This window comes from Anomaloglossus baeobatrachus, chromosome 12, assembly GCF_048569485.1.
Source record: "Anomaloglossus baeobatrachus isolate aAnoBae1 chromosome 12, aAnoBae1.hap1, whole genome shotgun sequence".
Lineage (NCBI taxonomy): Eukaryota > Metazoa > Chordata > Amphibia > Anura > Aromobatidae > Anomaloglossus > Anomaloglossus baeobatrachus.
The window spans coordinates 53,844,436-53,863,427 of record NC_134364.1 but is presented as its reverse complement, the minus strand read 5'-3'; the positions used below and the strand labels follow the sequence as shown (position 1 = coordinate 53,863,427).

The 18,992-nt window shown below is 47.6% G+C and overlaps 1 protein-coding gene across 1 annotated transcript in view; it reads left to right on the top strand.

The window, feature by feature from the left end:
• Positions 1-18,992, top strand: part of EHD4 (EH domain containing 4) — a 67,846-nt gene that overhangs the window by 30,613 nt on the left and 18,241 nt on the right. The window contains exon 4 of the mRNA XM_075330813.1: positions 12,212-12,624. Coding sequence (XP_075186928.1) covers positions 12,212-12,624 — 413 coding nt within the window. The remainder of the gene's footprint in view (positions 1-12,211; positions 12,625-18,992) is intronic.

The following is an 18,992-nucleotide window of genomic DNA, read 5'->3' as shown; positions in this document are numbered from 1 at the left end:
CTTTAATGGAGGCAGGTTTTTTGGAGTGTAGCTGTAAAGCGTGGGGTTTAATTTTCCCATCAAAACAGTCTGACGTTCCCTGAGTCACATGAGGCGTTTGTGCAAAATTTCGTGATTGTAAATGCAACGGTGCGGACACACACACACACACACACACATTATATATATTTATATATTAATTATATCTAATATATAAAGTTGAGTATGTATATAATAAAATTTGATGCAGGAATGTGGTCATGAGGCATTATGGGTAGAGGGATCTGTTGCTGACACTGTTATGGGGTTAATATCCACAAATTCTGTACCAATGTCTCCAATCCTTTTTTCTTTCAGGTATATACTGTATGATCCGCGTCCAAGTCCATATGCCCCCTGTTTTGCTGCACACCTTCCCTCCTCTCCTCCAGTGAGCAGTGTCCCTTATCTTATGCCAACAACTGATTTTGACATGTAATCGGGGCAGCACATGACGTTGCTACTATGCGATTCCAGTCACACGCCAATGTCAGCTACTGGCTAATCCAAAATAAATATTTACTTTTCCCCATGTTTGAGACCATGGGCATGGGAAGCAGTGGATATTTTCTTTAATAGTGGACACAAGATTTCCCCAGCCTCTGCAGGAAGCTGGTGACTGGGGTGAGCACGTGTGCCCGCTATTAAAGAAAATGAATATTCACTGCTTGCCACACCCATAGTGCTGCCCAACTCTCTCTGAATTGGCTTTACTGCATAAGGGTAGGTGGGATTATGGGCCTGGGGAACAGCAAATATTTATTCTCTACAATAGCGGGCACACATGTTAATCCCAACAGCCTGCCCCAGCCTCCTGTGACCACTGCTTCATCGCTGACATACCCTTCCCCCACTCCCAGCAACCAATTACATCTGGATTATGTCTGCATAACCCCATTTTTTTTTTTTTCCTTTACACCTTCGAGAAAAACGACCATAGTTGGACCAGAATAATTTGTTTTGCTCGTACATGGAAACATCAGTCGTGTGAATGATGAAGATGCCAAAAAAACTGAAATTCCAGGACCGCTTGAAAAAAAGGCACTTTTTTGCCCTTTCTATAAAAAGGATTTTTTTTTTTTTTTTTTTAGCTGAGGAAATGATGCAGATTATTCTGAGTTATTTGACAGTGATTCAGCTAATGTCTTCATATCAGAATTGTAGGCTGTAGACATGTAACCATAATTATTTATGGTTTTCCATTGTGTCCGTAAAAAATATTGTCTGTCCAGGATTTTCTGATAAACTGTCCAGAAAAATTAGTCAAGTTGCAACCCCAGTGAATGAGCTCTAAGAGGAAGTGGTTAGGAAAAATTAGAGACAAAACCCCCTACCCTGTCAGGGGTTAATATGTACCTGAACAGCGTTTCCCATGCCTCACAACATAATGTAGTTAATTCCGTTTTCTTCGTGATTCACCAATGCTCCTTAGAGGAAGTGAGATATCACAGACGTTATATTCTGAAGCAGTAACTCTCTACAATTATATTACAGTGAAGCAACTGGAAATGCCCTGAGTAAGGCTGAGCTGCATGGAAATGTGTGGGGATTTTTATTGAGGGGAAAAAAAAGGGGGTTGTACAAAAAGAATCAGAAAACCCTGGTCCAGTAGCCACTGGACCATAGCACTGTTCCTCCTCCCATCTGCGGCATCCTCCATGGCTGCTAATGGTAGGACATTTGGCTAGTAGTGATGAGCAGGCACTACCGTGCTCGGTACTCATAGGTAGTGATGAGCGGGCACTACCATGCTCGGGTGCTTAGTACTTGTAACTAGTGATGAGCGGGCACTACCATGCTCGGGTGCTTAGTACTTGTAACTAGTGATGAGCGGGCACTACCATGCTCGGGTACTCAGTACTAGTAACTAGTGATGAGCGGGCACTACCATGCTCAGGTACTCAGAGCTAGTGATGAGCGGGCACTACCATGCTTGGATGCTCGGTACTCATAGCTAGTGATGAGCGGGCACTACCATGCTTGGGTGCTCGGTACTCATAGCTAGTGATGAGCGGGCACTACCATACTCATGTGCTCTGTACTCGTAACTAGTGATGAGCGGGCACTACCATGCTCGGGTGCTCGGTACTTGTAACTAGTGATGAGCGGGCACTACCATGCTCGGGTGCTCGGTACTTGTAACTAGTGATGAGCGGGCACTACCATGCTCGGGTGCTCGGTACTTGTAACTAGTGATGAGCGGGCACTACCATGCTCGGGTGCTCGGTACTTGTAACTAGTGATGAGCGGGCACTACTATGCTCGAGTGCTTTATACTCGTATCTAGTGATGAGCGAGCACTACCATGCTCGGTACTTGTAACTAGTGATGAGCGATCACTGAGCACCCAAGCATGTAGGACTAGTCACTAGTGAGGGGTGAGCACTATTGGCGGCCTTCATTGAATAACACTGTACTTCGCAAGGGAAACTAGTGTCTGTGCAGTGTGAGGCTATGTGCGCACGTTGCGTAAATTCATGCAGTTACGCTGCGCTTTGTAGCGCAGTGTAACTGCATGCGTCCTGCGTCCCCTGCACAGTCTATGGAGATTGTGCAGGGGCCGTGCGCACGTGGCGTTTTAGAGCGCAGCGTTTCGGCTACTGCCGAAGCGCTGCGTTCTAAGAAGTGACATGCCACTTCTTCCGTGCGCTTTGCCGGTAGCCCCTGCTCTGTCTATGGCAGGAGCTGCAGGCAGAGCGCATGAAATCGGCTTTTTTTTTTCACTACGGACATTTCTGCAGCGATTTAAAGCGCACGTGTGCTCTTCAGATCGCTGCAGTGACTGTACGCAACGTGCGCACAGCCTAACAATAGAGACCGCTGATGGACCGGTTTTGTCCAAGCCCTACATAGCAGAATCTAAGTATGTGATGACTTCCTAATGCATTATGTAATCTTAGGTGGAGGTGTTTGGCTATTTAAATGCTTAATAATCTATATCACCTTCTTAAACCATCTATATGGTAATGCAGGTCCAAGAAGACTGAATAAAATGATACATTGAGATCTGTCATCCAATGTCTTATTCCAGACAAATGTACATTTTTCCTTAATATGTAAATGAGCTGGTAAGATCTATTGAAAGGACATAGATCTCCCGGAGAATCTCCCTCCAGAGCTCTTTTTATTAGATAGGTGATGTTGCAGTGTGAGACATGTAGATCAGGAGAGCAGGCTGTTAGTTATTACATGTCCCGCACTGTTAACGCCTCCTTTCATTTATAATAAGCTCTCGAGGCAGATTCTTGGGGAGATCTATGCTCGGCCCATAGATTTTACATAAGAAAAAATGTGGATTTCTCTGGAATAAGACATTGGATTGCAGATATCAAGGTATAATTTTATTCATCGTTTTATGACCTACGTGCCCATTATTGAGGCGTAGAAGTGTTGACCCTACTGACAGACTCCCATTAATGAATTAGGCGCCTCCTAATAAGTTTGACGCATCGCCCCCAATTCTTTTTGTTGGTCTGTGTGTGGCTGATATTTTCTTAGCTTGGATGCAGCTTTCCCTCGGCCTTTCGGTGCCGGTGTTACCAGTGTTCTACACTATTCAGCGTTTCCCTGTTTAGTGTTGGATTTCCTGCCTATGACTTGAGTTGGTGGAAAGTAATTTTGAGATTTTGTTTTCAGGAAATAGTTTAATGCAGCTGCGATTAATTTTACTTACAAGCTACTGGCTGGAACAGATTGTTGGCACAATGCAAAGTCTGTTGTTTTTTTCTCTATGGATGAACTTCTGTATAAGCCTTCGCTGTTATTTCTGCAGGGTAAAATGGAGAGTTTGAGGGTTTTTTTTTTTTTCTATCCTGGTGTATTCAGCTTTGTTATGGTAGGATATGATCCACACTATAGCTATTCTATTGTTGCCCTTAATTGGGTGCGATATTAGGTGTGTGGCGAGTTGGAACTCCCAACTCGCCACAGACCCCAATTAAGATTAGTGCGTATGACGGATATTCATCTAATATAAAAAGCAACTTGTGTAGTCTGACACCTGAAAATAGTGTTTTTCCAAAAATAGACACCCCCCCCCCCACCCAAATAAGCCCTAGCATAATTTTTCAGCTTTCTCGGCGCAAGGCTTAAATATAAACCCTACCCCGAAAATAAGTTTTAGTTGCGGTTCAATAATGAAGTGTCCATGCAGCTAAAAGAAAAACCTTAAAAAATACTGAAGTACCACTTCATTGTAGAAAGCAGACACCCCTAAAAAAAAAAAAGACAGAAGACCCTGCAATCATATGCACCAGACGGGAGGAACTGCAACGGAACACACACACACACACACACACCCCACTTCCAGCGATACTGATTGCTTCTGGTCGGCAGAGAATACTGGGACGCAGTGCGGTGGAACGAATCGATGCATTCTACTGCTCAGTCTTCCAGGTGTTTCACTGCGCTGCGTCCCTCCTTACCTTGCTGGCCGGTAACAATGCGTATCGCTGTGTTTGAGTGTGTTAGCCAGAAGACGGGGAGGACCACGTGGAGCATACCTGCTGGAAGCAGATCGCAGAAGGACCTGGGAGCCACACGGACATCTGGAGAGTACCCAGTCATAACGGCCCTATCCGGTTTCTGGTATTAAAACCTTACCATGTGTCAGCCGACCTCAATATAGATAAGGTCAGAGCAGGACTGGGGCCAGACTGTGGAGACACCTGCCCGTTAGACGATAAGAATAGAAGTCTGGCTCAAAAAGGGGGACCATGCCCCTGTTTGTTTGAAGTACAAGAAACGACAGCAGAGCCAAAGAAATGCTAGAGATGTTTAACATCTGAACCCTAACTCATGGGGATGGACAAACCAGGGGACATGTAACACCAGAAATCCACAGGTCCTAGCACGGGCTAGTACTTGCCCTAGACCTGACTCTGATTTATCCCTGCTGGACAGCGAAGGTTGGCACCTAAGAATATGTAATTTCGCCCCTACTCGTCGACACCTTTCCCTGTGAGTCCTTAACTGTACCCTAAGATATATAAAACAAGTGTAACACAAACAATAAACATAAATGAAGTGCATAGAGGGTGAGACACAGGGCTAGGAACGTGCAGTCATACAAGAATGATGGAATACAAGAAACCAAAAAGAATAATAGAATAACTGGAAACCCTCCCAAACCTACCCGAAATAAAATAGGAGATAACTGGAAAGAGTCGTACAAAGAAACTGCAGGGAATAGCAATATGAGTGTCTCTGTAACAAAACCTTAACTGAGGAGCTGGGACTCCAGACAACCATCCATCCAGAAATATATCCAGCACTGAGGCATGTGAGTAGTAATTATTAATAGCCCCTCCAAAAATGTGATTGGGCAAACCAAATGCGAAAGAGCATACATCTGAATAGAAGTGAAACGGGAAGGCAGAGAAGAAAGGGAGATGAGATCTTTCAGCAGTTGGGCCCACACAAAACAAACTGTGTCCCAACCAAGAGGGAGACCGACCAACGACCGGAGATCATCAGTTTGAGCCTCGGAATGGAGTCATGACATGAGCATAACTTTATATACGTGCAGTGAGCATGTTGACACTATGGACATTTTACATACAAAACCCAAGGAAAAAAGCAAAATGAGCATACAGTGGAACCTTGGTTAACGAGAACAATCCGTTCTGGGACTGTGCTTGTTAACCAAGTTACTCGTTGAGCAAAGCAAGATTTCCCATAGGAAATTATTGCAATGCAGACAATTTGTTCCACAACTTGTTAAATGTCCCATTCAGGTCCCCTATTGTGCCATTCCACACATGCACAAACACACACAAACACGTACAAACACACACAAGCACACATGCACATAACCTTACCTTCCGTTCCATCGCCGGTCTCCTGGGACTTGCTGTTCATCAGTACGGGCTGTGTATCGGGTTACCATAACGACGAGGGAGGAACTTCCGCGGCCAGAGCGCTGACGTCAAAGACAGGAGCCGCTTGCCTCTGATTGGTCAGCGCGCTGCCTTTGAGTAGCGTCTGACAGGGGAACTTCCTGCTTCGTCGCTATGGTTGCCGATGCACAGCTTGGAGTGCAGCGGCGAACTACAGGACCCAGTAGGCCGGCGATGGAACTGAAGGTACACATATTAGGCTCACCTCACCTTCTGTTCCATCGCCGGCCTCCTGGGTCTTGTAGTTCGCCGCGAGGACGTCACAATGAGCCGGCTGACTACAAGAACCATGAGACCGGCGATGGAACGGAAGGTAAGGTGAGCATAATACTGTGTGTGCGTGCGTGTGTGTGTGTTTGTTTGTGTTTGTGCATGCTTGTGTGTGTTTGTGTGGAATGCAAGTGCAGGTCAGAGTGCGGTGGATGTACGGAACCGGAAGTGTGTGCGGTGAGAATTTTGCTCGTACAGCAAAGCTTTCTTGTAAACAGAGTTACAAATTTACAGAAAGCTTTACTAGTTAAGCGAAATTCTCGTTAAGTGGGTTACTCGTTAAGCGAGGTTCCACTGTATACACTGTAGTAAGTAAATAGTAATAGCATATGTAAATAACAAAGGGTTAACATTTTGATCACAAAAAGCATAAAAGCCATCCCACCGGGACCCAATGTACCCAAATGGGATGATCCTATCCTGTGTCCAGTATTTAAATCCTTCCCTCAGTATAGATAAAGGGAGAGCCGGACCCGGGGCCCGATTGTTCATATACTTGCCCACTGGAAGCTACAGTGCCTACAAGTAGTATTCAACCCCCTGCAGATTTAGCAGGTTTGATAAGATGCAAATAAGTTAGAGCCTGCAAACTTCAAACAAGAGCAGGATTTATTAACAGATGCATAAATCTTACAAACCAACAAGTTATGTTGCTCAGTTAAATTTTAATAAATTTTCCACATAAAAGTGTGGGTCAATTATTATTCAACCCCTAGGTTTAATATTTTGTGGAATAACCCTTGTTTGCAATTACAGCTAATAATCGTCTTTTATAAGACCTGATCAGGCCGGCACAGGTCTCTGGAGTTATCTTGGCCCACTCCTCCATGCAGATCTTCTCCAAGTTATCTAGGTTCTTTGGGTGTCTCATGTGGACTTTAATCTTGAGCTCCTTCCACAAGTTTTCAATTGGGTTAAGGTCAGGAGACTGACTAGGCCACTGCAACACCTTGATTTTTTCCCTCTTGAACCAGGCCTTGGTTTTCTTGGCTGTGTGCTTTGGGTCGTTGTCTTGTTGGAAGATGAAATGACGACCCATCTTAAGATCCTTGATGGAGGAGCGGAGGTTCTTGGCCAAAATCTCCAGGTAGGCCGTGCTATCCATCTTCCCATGGATGCAGACCAGATGGCCAGGCCCCTTGGCTGAGAAACAGCCCCACAGCATGATGCTGCCACCACCATGCTTGACTGCAGGGATGGTATTCTTGGGGTCGTATGCAGTGCCATCCAGTCTCCAAATGTCACGTGTGTGGTTGGCACCAAAGATCTCGATCTTGGTCTCATCAGACCAGAGAACCTTGAACCAGTCTGTCTCAGAGTCCTCCAAGTGATCATGAGCAAACTGTAGACGAGCCTTGACATGACGCTTTGAAAGTAAAGGTACCTTACGGACTCGTCTGGAACGGAGACCATTGCGGTGGAGTACGTTACTTATGGTATTGACTGAAACCAATGTCCCCACTGCCATGAGATCTTCCCGGAGCTCCTTCCTTGTTGTCCTTGGGTTAGCCTTGACTCTTCGGACAAGCCTGGCCTCGGCACGGGTGGAAACTTTCAAAGGCTGTCCAGGCCGTGGAAGGCTAACAGTAGTTCCATAAGCCTTCCACTTCCGGATGATGCTCCCAACAGTGGAGACAGGTAGGCCCAACTCCTTGGAAAGGGTTTTGTACCCCTTGCCAGCCTTGTGACCCTCCACGATCTTGTCTCTGATGGCCTTGGAATGCTCCTTTGTCTTTCCCATGTTGACCAAGTATGAGTGCAGTTCACAAGTTTGGGGAGGGTCTTAATTAGTCAGAAAAGGCTGGAAAAAGAGATAATTAATCCAAACATGTGAAGCTCATTGTTCTTTGTGCCTGAAATACTTCTTAATACTTTAGGGGAACCAAACAGAGTTCTGGTGGATTGAGGGGTTGAATAATAAATGACCCTCTGAATAAACTTTTCACAATTTAAAAAAAAAAAAAGAAATAACATTCTTTTTTGCTGCATTTCACACTTCCAGGCTGATCTACAGTCCAAATGTCACAATGCCAAGTTAATTCCGAATGTGTAAACCTGCTAAATCTGCAGGGGGTTGAATACTACTTGTAGGCACTGTATATAGATGAAGTGCTTGGCTCAAAAACGAGGCTACTTCGGTATTGCCGAACTAGGCATTTAATTTAGAAAGCTTCCCAGGGGCAGGTGTCTATACAGTGTTCAGAAGCTCTAAATGACTGAGCATATGCACATTAAGTAGTTTTGATATTGCTAATTCACTTTTTAGCTTTTTTTTTTTTTTGGTTACATTTATTTAAATAAAACTGTCCATAGCAGTAAGAAAAGATGCTGAAGTGTTTCACCTTTTTCACGGGCTTTTTCAGGCAAGTTCCTGAGTGGATCCTCCTGAAAAAGCCGAAAAGCACATGTGGTGCGTAAAGTGTCTACCTATTCCCCAATTTTCAAATTCTGTGATATTATAACAAGTAATTATTAATAATAGACGCTAAATCCATTCACTGTCTTATTAATCCAACTCCACCCGGTACCTCTCATGGTATCTTTAACACAGTGTCACTGTCAGAAGACTAAACTGTGACCTAACTTCTTAGAACTAACTCTGCAGACTAATAGGTGCCTTTTTTGCTGGGGTGGGATGTATTAGAAAAAAAAAAGTCCTGTATTTTCCCTGACAAGCATGTTCTGCAGAGATAAGGGAGTTTTTACTTTCTGTAAGGAAAAAGGAAGTTTATGCAGAAGTACAGCGACATTTATTTCTTAAGAATCCTTCTCTGCTTCTTTTCACTTTTTATTTAAACTGAAGTTATAAAAAGCGCCGTGTAAATATTTTTTTTCCCCAAAGATTATCTTATTATCAACAATTGTAAGTGCTGACCCGGTTTTTGTTTTTATGATGGATTTTCCACTCTGAACAATGCTTTACACAGTGGGGATGATTTAGCCATCAGATACTTGGCACTCATGTGGTTGGTGTGCCTCGCACCACATTTATTATGCATTTTAGGCAAATTTTGTAGCTTGACAACTTGGTGTGCCTGAGCAGAAAGAGGGGGCTGCTAAAGATGCCTACATTTTGACACCTAATGGCAATAAAGTAAGCTAAATAAGGCTATGTGCGCCCTTTTTTTCTGACCACAAAGATGCAGCGTTTTTGGCCCCCAAAAAAAGCACCTGCGGCGAAAACACAAAAAAACCCCCGCATGCGTTTTTATGCGGTTTTTTTTTTTTTTTTTTCATTTTGCTGCGGGTTTTTTTGTTGTGTTTTTTCCAGTACATTCAATGGGTGAATAACGCAGAGAAAAACGAAGAAATAATTGACATGCGGCATCTTTGTGGTCAACACAAAAATGCAGCTAAAAAAAAAAGCACTGTACGGACAGCAAAAATGAAAACTCATAGACTTTGCTGGGGAAGTAAAGTCATGCACCACAAAAAAGCGCAAAAATGTTGCAAAAAACGCACACACAGCCTAATGGGTGGCAGTAGCCTAGGGAAGATATCCAGCATGAGCGCATGTTATAAATTTGTTGCATTTTAGACTGTCTAGTCTGTGTATCTAAATGTTTCTGCACTATACCAATACAAGGAACGTAATTGCTATTGAGCCACAGTCACACGTAGTGGTTTTTTTTTTTTTTTTGTACTGGGGGGGGGGGTGGTTAGGTTAGATTTACCAGGTTAAAGTGAAACTTGTCCGCAGGATTTCACTATGTGCATGAAGTGCTTTAAAGAACAAGTTCAGGAATACCTTTTACATGGTCAGTCCGTTCGTCCATTACTGAAAAATTAGGGTTTGATTCGATATTCTAATGAGGCTGTAGACCTGAAGCCTCCGTCACTCCAGCTTTATTCCCCTCCAGCACTGCCTCCACTTGCTTGAGTAACAACAGATCTGAAGCCTCCGTCACTCCAGCTTTATTCCCCCCCAGCACTGCCTCCACTTGCTTGAGTGACAACAGATCTGAATCCTCTGTCACTCCAGCTTTATCCCCCCCAACACTGCCTCCACTTGCTTGACTGACAACAGATCTGAAGCCTCTGTCACTCCAGCTTTATCCCCCCCAACACTGCCTCCACTTGCTTGACTGACAACAGATCTGAAGCCTCTGTCACTCCAGCTTTATCCCCCTCAGCACTGCCTCCATGTGCTTGATTGAGAGCAGATCTGAAGCCTGTCACTCCTGCTTTATTCCTCCTTCCAGCACTGCCTCCACTTGCTTGAGTGACGGCAGATCTTGTCACTCCAGCTTTATCCCCCCCCAGCACTGCCTCCATGTGCTTGATTGAGAGCAGATCTGAAGGCTGTCACTCCAGCTTTATTCCCCCTTCCAGCACTGCCTCCACTTGCTTGACTGACAGCCTCTATGTGACTTTTTCAAGCAAAGACACAATCAGTCAAGCAGGAGGAGGTGGGTAATAGAGTTGGAGTGACGGAGGCTTCAAATGTACTGTATACATTTTAAGATCAATTCAAATGCTGATTTCTCAGTATCTGAGGAACAGACTGGTCATGTAAAGGTATTTTGTCTCTGACAGAGCTACATGCGCATATAAATAGCTTTTTGGTGTGAAATTTTGCTGACCGATTCGCTTAAACCTGTGTATTTCACTTCCGCATCAGGACTGACCTGGCATTTGTTAGCTGCTTCCCAAGAGTCAATGAGTAGTGTGCACGTGTCCAAGTCAAATTATGACTGGCACACAATAGCGGTCAGCCAGGCATGAGACCTGACTTGCAACTATGTCAGTAGTGCCCCTCACCACGTGGTGCCAAGTGAGAGGGGCATTGTGGTGCCTGCAGCGCCCACTAGGAATAATCTAGGAGCTTAGTGCTTACATAGAATTAGAGACTCATTTTTAATGTGACATTAAGGGGGTGATTCGTTAAAGGGAACCTGTCGCCAGTTTTATGGCCCTATAAGCTGCGGCCACTACCAGTGGGCTCTTATATATTGCAGTCTAACATGCTGTATATAAGAGCCCAGGCCGCTGTGAGAACATAAAAACACTTTATAATACTTACCTAAACCGGTCGCTGCGGTGCTGGTTGGCCCGGTGGGTGGCGCTGTTCTATGGGACCAGCGCCTCCTCTCGGCCATCTTGCTCCGCCGTCTTCTGAAGCCTGTGTGCATGACGCGTCCACGTCATACACACTCGCCGGCACTGAGGTCCTGTGCAGGCGCACTTTGATCTGCCCCCCACAAAGTATTGTAGTGCGCCTGTGCAGGACTGGTAAGTGTGTATGACGTGGACGCGTCATGCACACAGGCTTCAGAAGACGGAGGAGCAAGATGGCCGAAAGAGGAGGCGCCGGTCCCGGAGAAAAGCGCCGCCCACCGGGCCAACCAGCACCGCAGCGACCGGTTTAGGTGAGTATTATAAAGTGTGTTTTTATGTTCTCACAGCGGCCTGGGCTCTTATATACAGCATGTTAGAATGCTGTATATTAGAGCCCACTGGTGGTGGCCGCAGCTTATAGGCCATAAAACTGGTGACAGGTTCCCTTTTAAGAATGGCATAGCTCTTGACATCGTGGGAAGTGCTCACTGGAGTACCCTGACGTGATTTAAGCAGCATGCACTACTTAATGAATCGGGCGCATCTGATTCCCAGCGTGCTCTGTCTCCAAAAACGTACACCAGCTAATGGCGTAGCTGGTTGGGACTGACCAGTAAACTCCAAATGTTGCATTATTTTTCTGCAATTGATGAATTGTGCAAAAAAAAAAAAAATTACAACTTGAGGTTTTACGCTAAATTTCTTTAGTTTGTGTCGTGGTAAATCTCCCCCTACGTTTTCACTTTCCTAGCTGCATTTTTTATTATAGTCAGGCTCTTTTGTGTTTTTAGGAAACAAAACCAGAAAAGGCAACTTGCATCTTCTGATTTTGTGAAACCTCCATTTCTCTGTTGCTTGCCATTGAGCTTTCCCTTTTGGGTAGGATTTGAGTTTGAACTTGTTCCTAATCTTTGACTACATTCTAATATTGTATCATTTGTTTACATTTTTCTGTTTCCATTTCGCAGGCTATGATTTCTGCCAGGTCCTGCAGTGGTTTGCTGAACGTGTTGACCGAATCATCCTCCTCTTTGATGCTCACAAACTGGACATCTCCGATGAGTTCTCGGAGGCTATCAGAGCTTTTCGAGGTCAGGATGACAAAATCCGAGTGGTGCTTAATAAGGCTGACCAGGTGGACACCCAGCAGCTGATGAGGGTCTATGGTGCTCTCATGTGGTCTTTAGGAAAGGTGATTAACACCCCCGAGGTGGTGCGAGTCTACATAGGCTCTTTTTGGGCCAAGCCTTTGCAAAACACGGAGAATCGTAAACTGTTTGAAATGGAAGCGCAAGATCTATTCCGAGACATTCAAAGCCTTCCAAGAAACGCTGCACTACGGAAACTGAACGACCTTATAAAAAGAGCTCGCCTGGCAAAGGTAAGGTAAACCTATACGCTGTGCATATATTACACCTATATACCTTTGCAGCTAAATGTTATCAGGCCTGTGCATCAATAACAATTGCTTTTATAGATTGGGACTATTTTTTTTAATTATTATGTAAAATTCAAGCAACACTGGAAAAAAACTTTTTGCAAACAAAAAAAAACAATTTTTCTGTAACAAGTTGCTTTTATTCCATACTAGCTGTAGTACCTGGCATTGCACGGGATAGTAACCAACTCTCTCCCACCCTGCCTCTGTCCCTCCCCGCCCCCCCACTCTGCCTCTGTCTGCCCTGCCCCCCCCACTCTGCCTCTGTCTGCCCTGCCCCCCCCACTCTGCCTCTGTCTGCCCCGCCCCCCCCCACTCTGCCTCTGTCTGCCCCACCCCCCCCCACTCTGCCTCTGTCTGCCCCGCCCCCCCCCACTCTGCCTCTGTCTGCCCCGCCCCCCTCACTCTGCCTCTGTCTGCCCCGCCCACCCCTCACTCTGCCTCTGTCTGCCCCGCCCACCCTGCCTCTGTCCGTCCTCCTTTTCCCCCCACCCTGCCTCTGGGAGGTGGGTGGATGCAATGGGACCTGATGATCACTCAGAAAGCAACCTATTTTAATGCCACTGCCAGAGATTGACAGCAGCATGTAAATGGTTAACAGCAGTGATCGGATGCTTACATCCGCTCGCAGCCTGGTTCCTATTTGCCTGTTCTGTGCAGTGTTGCAAGGTATTGTAGCATTGTTCCATGCGTTTTCTCTATATGAAAAGTGCCGCACAGGCAAGTACGAATAATCAAACTGGAAGCCGTGGACCTTTTAAAAAGGTGCATTATTACAGTGCTGAGCATTGTGTCTCAACCAATGTACTTATAGGCCATGAGCTTTAAAAAGCCGGATAACCACTTTAGTTGTATTATTAACAAAATAAGGAAACTGTCACTGTAAAATACATATTTACACCCTCTTGTGAATAGTGACAAATGTTGATGGCACTTTGTGATGGCAGTACTTGACCTTAGTGGTCTGGGATCAGGATGTATGATATAGATCACTTCCCGGGGCTGTAGTGCTGGCCAGGCCAGTGGTGGGATGGCTGTGTCTTGCGATGTCTTGCTATGCTATTATTAATGCACTTGGCTGGTCACGGTGCGGTCACTGTTGTGTGTCTTGCCTTTTCTAAGTAAGGAAGGCAAACCTTTTCCTGTTGTAGAGCTTGTCCTGACTGGTCTTGTAATCCTGGATAACCTGTCTGGCTTGTGTACTCCATTAATCTTTCCAGACGGAAAAAACGAAGACGCCCTTTAACTTCCACAATCTAGAGCTAGAAATACTCCGGCGTGTGATAGTTACAATTGGGCGCATGGGAAGGGCAAAGGTGTCTCTTCCGGTTGTGATGTGCAGTGCGTGGATACATAGTTACCTACTGAGCGGTGCAAAAATTACCAACATCTGGGATGTTACAATGTAACTGTAGAACCTCAGAGTTTAATCCTATTCACACAATTCCATTATTATTTTTATCTGGTTTTCAACCACTTGTTAATATTTTTTGTTTTCTTTGGCGCTCCATTGGGAGACCCAGACAATTGGGTGTATAGCTATGCCTCCGGAGGCCACACAAAGTATTACACTAAAAGTGTAAAGCCCCTCCCCTTCAGCCTATACACCCCCCGTGCTGCCACGGGCTCCTCAGTTTTTATGCTTTGTGCGAAGGAGGCAGACATCCACGCATAGCTCCACAGCTTAGTCAGCAGCAGCTGCTGACTATGTCGGATGGAAGAAAAGAGGGCCCATAACAGGGCCCCCAGCATGCTCCCTTCTCACCCCACTCTTGTCGGCGGTGTTGTTAAGGTTGAGGTATCCATTGCGGGTACGGAGGCTGGAGCCCACATGCTGTTTTCCTTCCCCATCCCCCTTAGGGCTCTGGGTGAAGTGGGATCCTTTCGGTCTCCAGGCACATGAGACCGTGCTCCATCCACAGCTCCTGAGGACTCTGCTGGATAGGAGCCGAGTATCGTTCAGGGACATGGCCCTGCTACTTTGAGGTACTCTGTGTCCCCGTGGGGACCGCGCACAGCAACACTCCAGCATTGCTGGGTGTGCTAGTGCACCGGGGACCGCGGCGCTGACTGCGTTTGTGCCTTTACACACTGCAGCGTCGCTGAGTGTGTTAGTGTATGGGGACTGCCGCGCTGACCGCCGCTGCCATTGTTATCACTGCGGCGCGGCTGGGACTGTTAGTGCGCCGGGGACTTCCGCGCCGACCGCGCTTATACGGCGGCCGCGCTTATAACTTTAGTCCCCGGCTTTTGCGGCCTAGTCTCATTCTTTTCCCGCCCCCAGGCCTGCCAGTCAGGGGAAGGGCGGGACGCTGTAAAGGACGTCAGCAACTGAGGCTGGAGCATGCTTTGCATACTCCACCCCCCTCACTGTGCACAGTGGGGCACCAGATTCCCGCACTTTCTAGGGCACGCCCACGGCCCCCTCCTCTCCTCAGGACGCCGGCAGCCATTCCTGTCAGCTCTGCTAACGCTGGAGAAGAGAGACAAGCTCAGGGAGACCTAGGCAGGAATTCTGGTGACCACACAACCGCATTGCGCGGGCGGTAAGCAGCACCTAGGTGCTGGCCCCACTGGTGCAGAAGTGTACTTATAGATTATATGATTATAGGCTATACTTTACACTGTATGGTGCACGGTTGTTTTTGGCTATATACCCTCCTGTATTGCTCAGAGGAGACAACAGCATGTCGTCCACAAATAGCAAGGGTGCCAAAGCACAGACTTACTATGCTGCCTGTGCAGCATGTACGGCTATACTGCCGGCAGGTTCCACTGACCCTCATTGTGTGCAATGCTCGGCCCCTGTGGCACTTACTCAGCCGGAGCCTCTGCTAAGGGTGGCCCAGGGAGAACCACCTGTTAACACTGTCCAGGTGACAGGGACAGAGTTTGCAGTTTTTACTGAAAGACTTTCTGAGACTATGGCTAAGATATTAGAAGCCTTGCAGTCCAGGCCGGCATCTCAAGCCATGGGCACTGTGGAATCATTGCCCCCTGGTTCCCCTCAGTTGGAACAACAATGTTCTCCCGGGGTGTCTCATAGATCCCAGGGTGAGGTCTCTGACACGGACCGCAGTCCCAGACCGACTAAGCGAGCTCGCTATGAAATCCCCTCGACATCATCACATTGTTCAGGGTCTCAGCGAGAGGACTCTCTGTATGATGAAGCGGAGCTAGCTGATCAGGATTCTGATCCTGAAGCCGCTCTCAACCTTGATACTCCTGATGGGGACGCCATAGTGAATGATCTTATTGCGTCCATCAATCAAATGTTGGATATTTCTCCCTCAGCTCCTCCAGTGGAGGAGTCAGCTTCTCAGCAGGAGAAATTCCGTTTCAGGTTTCCTAAGCGTACAATGAGTATGTTTCTGGACCACTCTGACTTCAGAGAGGCAGTCCAGAAACACCGAGCTTGTCCAGATAAGCGTTTTTCCAAGCGCCTTAAGGATACACGTTATCCCTTCCCCCCTGACGTGGTCAAGGGCTGGACTCAGTGTCCCAAGGTGGATCCTCCAATCTCCAGACTGGCGGCTAGATCCATAGTTGCAGTGGAAGATGGAGCTTCACTCAAGGATGCCACTGACAGACAGATGGAGCTCTGGTTGAAATCCATCTATGAAGCTATCGGCGCGTCTTTTGCTCCAGCATTCGCAGCCGTATGGGCACTCCAAGCTATCTCAGCTGGTCAGGCGCAAATTGACGCACTCACACGTACGTCTGCGCCGCAGGTGGCGTCCATAACCTCTCAAACGTCGGCATTTGCGTCCTGGACTCTGCGAGCCGTACGGCGGTTGCAGCCGACAATTCGGTGGCAATACGCAGGGCCTTGTGGCTACGGGAATGGAAGGCAGATTCTGCTTCCAAAAAGTGCTTAACTGGTTTGCCATTTTCTGGCGACCGCTTGTTTGGTGAGAGATTGGATGAAATCATCAAACAATCCAAGGGAAAGGAAACATCCTTACCCCAGGCCAAACCAAAAACACCACAACAGAGGAGGGGACAGTCGAGGTTTCGGTCCTTTCGGGGGGCGGGCAGGTCCCAATTCTCCTCGTCCAAAAGGCCTCAGAAGGATCAGAGGAACTCCGACGCATGGCGGTCCAAATCACGCCCTAAAAAGACCGCCGGAGGTGCCGCTACCAAGGCGGCTTCCTCATGACTTACGGCCTCCTCACACCGCATCCTCGGTCGGTGGCAGGCTCTCCCGCTTTTGCGACACCTGGCTGCCACAAGTAAAAGACCGTTGGGTGAGAGACATTTTGTCTCACGGTTACAGGATAGAGTTCAGCTCTCGTCCTCCGACTCGATTCTTCAGAACATCTCCGCCTCCCGAGCGAGCCGAGGCTCTTCTGCAGGCGGTGGGCATTCTGAAGGCAGAAGGAGTGGTGGTCCCGGTTCCTCTTCAGCAACAGGGTCACGGTTTCTACTCCAACCTGTTTGTGGTTCCAAAGAAGGACGGGTCTTTCCGTCCTGTTTTGGATCTAAAACTGCTCAACAAACACGTAATGACCAGGCGGTTCCGGATGGAATCCCTCCGCTCCGTCATCGCCTCAATGTCCCAAGGAGATTTCCTAGCATCGATCGATATCAAAGATGCTTATCTCCACGTACCGATTGCTCCAGAGCATCAGCGCTTCCTGCGCTTCGCCATAGGAGACGAACACCTTCAGTTCGCGGCACTGCCGTTCGGCCTGGTGACAGCCCCAAGGGTTTTCACCAAGGTCATGGCTACAGTAGTTGCGGTCCTCCACTCTCAGGGTCACTCGGTGATACCTTACTTAGACGATCTGCTGGTCAAGGCACCCTCTCAAGAGGCATGCCAACACAGCCTCAACGTTACTCTGGAGACTCTCCAGAGTTTCGGGTGGATCATCAATTTTCCAAAGTCAAATCTGACACCGGTCCAATCGCTGACATATCTTGGCATGGAGTTTCATACTCTTCCAGCGATAGTGAAGCTTCCGCTGGACAAACAGCGTTCACTACAGACAGGGGTGCAATCTCTCCTTCAAGGTCGGTCACACCCCTTGAGGCGCCTCATGCACTTCTTGGGGGAGATGGTGGCAGCAATGGAGGCAGTTCCTTTCGCGCAGTTTCACCTGTGTCCTCTTCAATGGGACATCCTACGCAAATGGGACAGGATGCCGACGTCCCTAGACAGGAACGTCTCCCTCTCTCAGGCAACCAAAGCTTCCCTTCGGTGGTGGCTTCTTCCCACCTCATTATCGAAGGGGAAATCCTTCCTACCCCCATCCTGGGCGGTGGTCACGACGGACGCGAGTCTGTCAGGGTGGGGAGCAGTTTTTCTCCACCACAGGGCTCAGGGTACGTGGACTCAGCAAGAGTCCTCACTTCAGATCAATGTTCTGGAGATCAGGGCAGTGTATCTTGCCCTAAAAGCGTTCCAGCAGTGGCTGGAAGGCAAGCAGATCCGAATTCAGTCGGACAACTCCACAGCGGTGGCTTACATCAACCACCAAGGTGTAACACGTAGTCGGCAAGCCTTCCAAGAAGTCCGGCGGATTTTGATGTGGGTGGAAGCCACGGCCTCCACCATCTCCGCAGTTCACATCCCGGGCGTAGAAAACTGGGAAGCAGACTTTCTCAGTCGCCAGGGCATGGACGCAGGGGAATGGTCCCTTCACCCGGACGTGTTTCAGGAGATCTGTTGCCGCTGGGGGATGCCGGACGTCGACCTAATGGCGTCACGGCACAACAACAAGGTCCCAACATTCATGGCTCGATCTCAAGATCACAGAGCTCTGGCGGCAGACGCCTTAGTTCAGGATTGGTCGCAGTTTCAGCTTCCTTATGTGTTTTCCCCCTCTGGCACTGTTGCCCAGAGTGTTACGCAAGATCAGGGCCGACTGCCGCCGCGCCATCCTCGTCGCTCCAGACTGGCCGAGGAGGTCGTGGTACCCGGATCTGTGGCATCTCACGGTCGGCCAACTGTGGGCACTGCCAGACCGACCAGACTTGCTTTCTCAAGGGCCGTTTTTCCATCTGAATTCTGCGGCCCTCAACCTGACTGTGTGGCCATTGAGTCCTGGATCTTAGCGTCTTCAGGATGATCTCAAGAGGTCATTGCCACCATGAGACAGGCTAGGAAACCAACGTCCGCCAAGATCTACCACAGGACGTGGAAAATATTCCTGTCGTGGTGCTCTGCTCAGGGTTTCTCTCCCTGGCCATTTGCCTTGCCCACTTTTCTGTCCTTTCTTCAATCCGGATTGGAAAAGGGTTTGTCGCTAGGCTCCCTTAAGGGACAAGTCTCTGCGCTCTCTGTGTTTTTTCAGAAGCGCCTGGCCAGA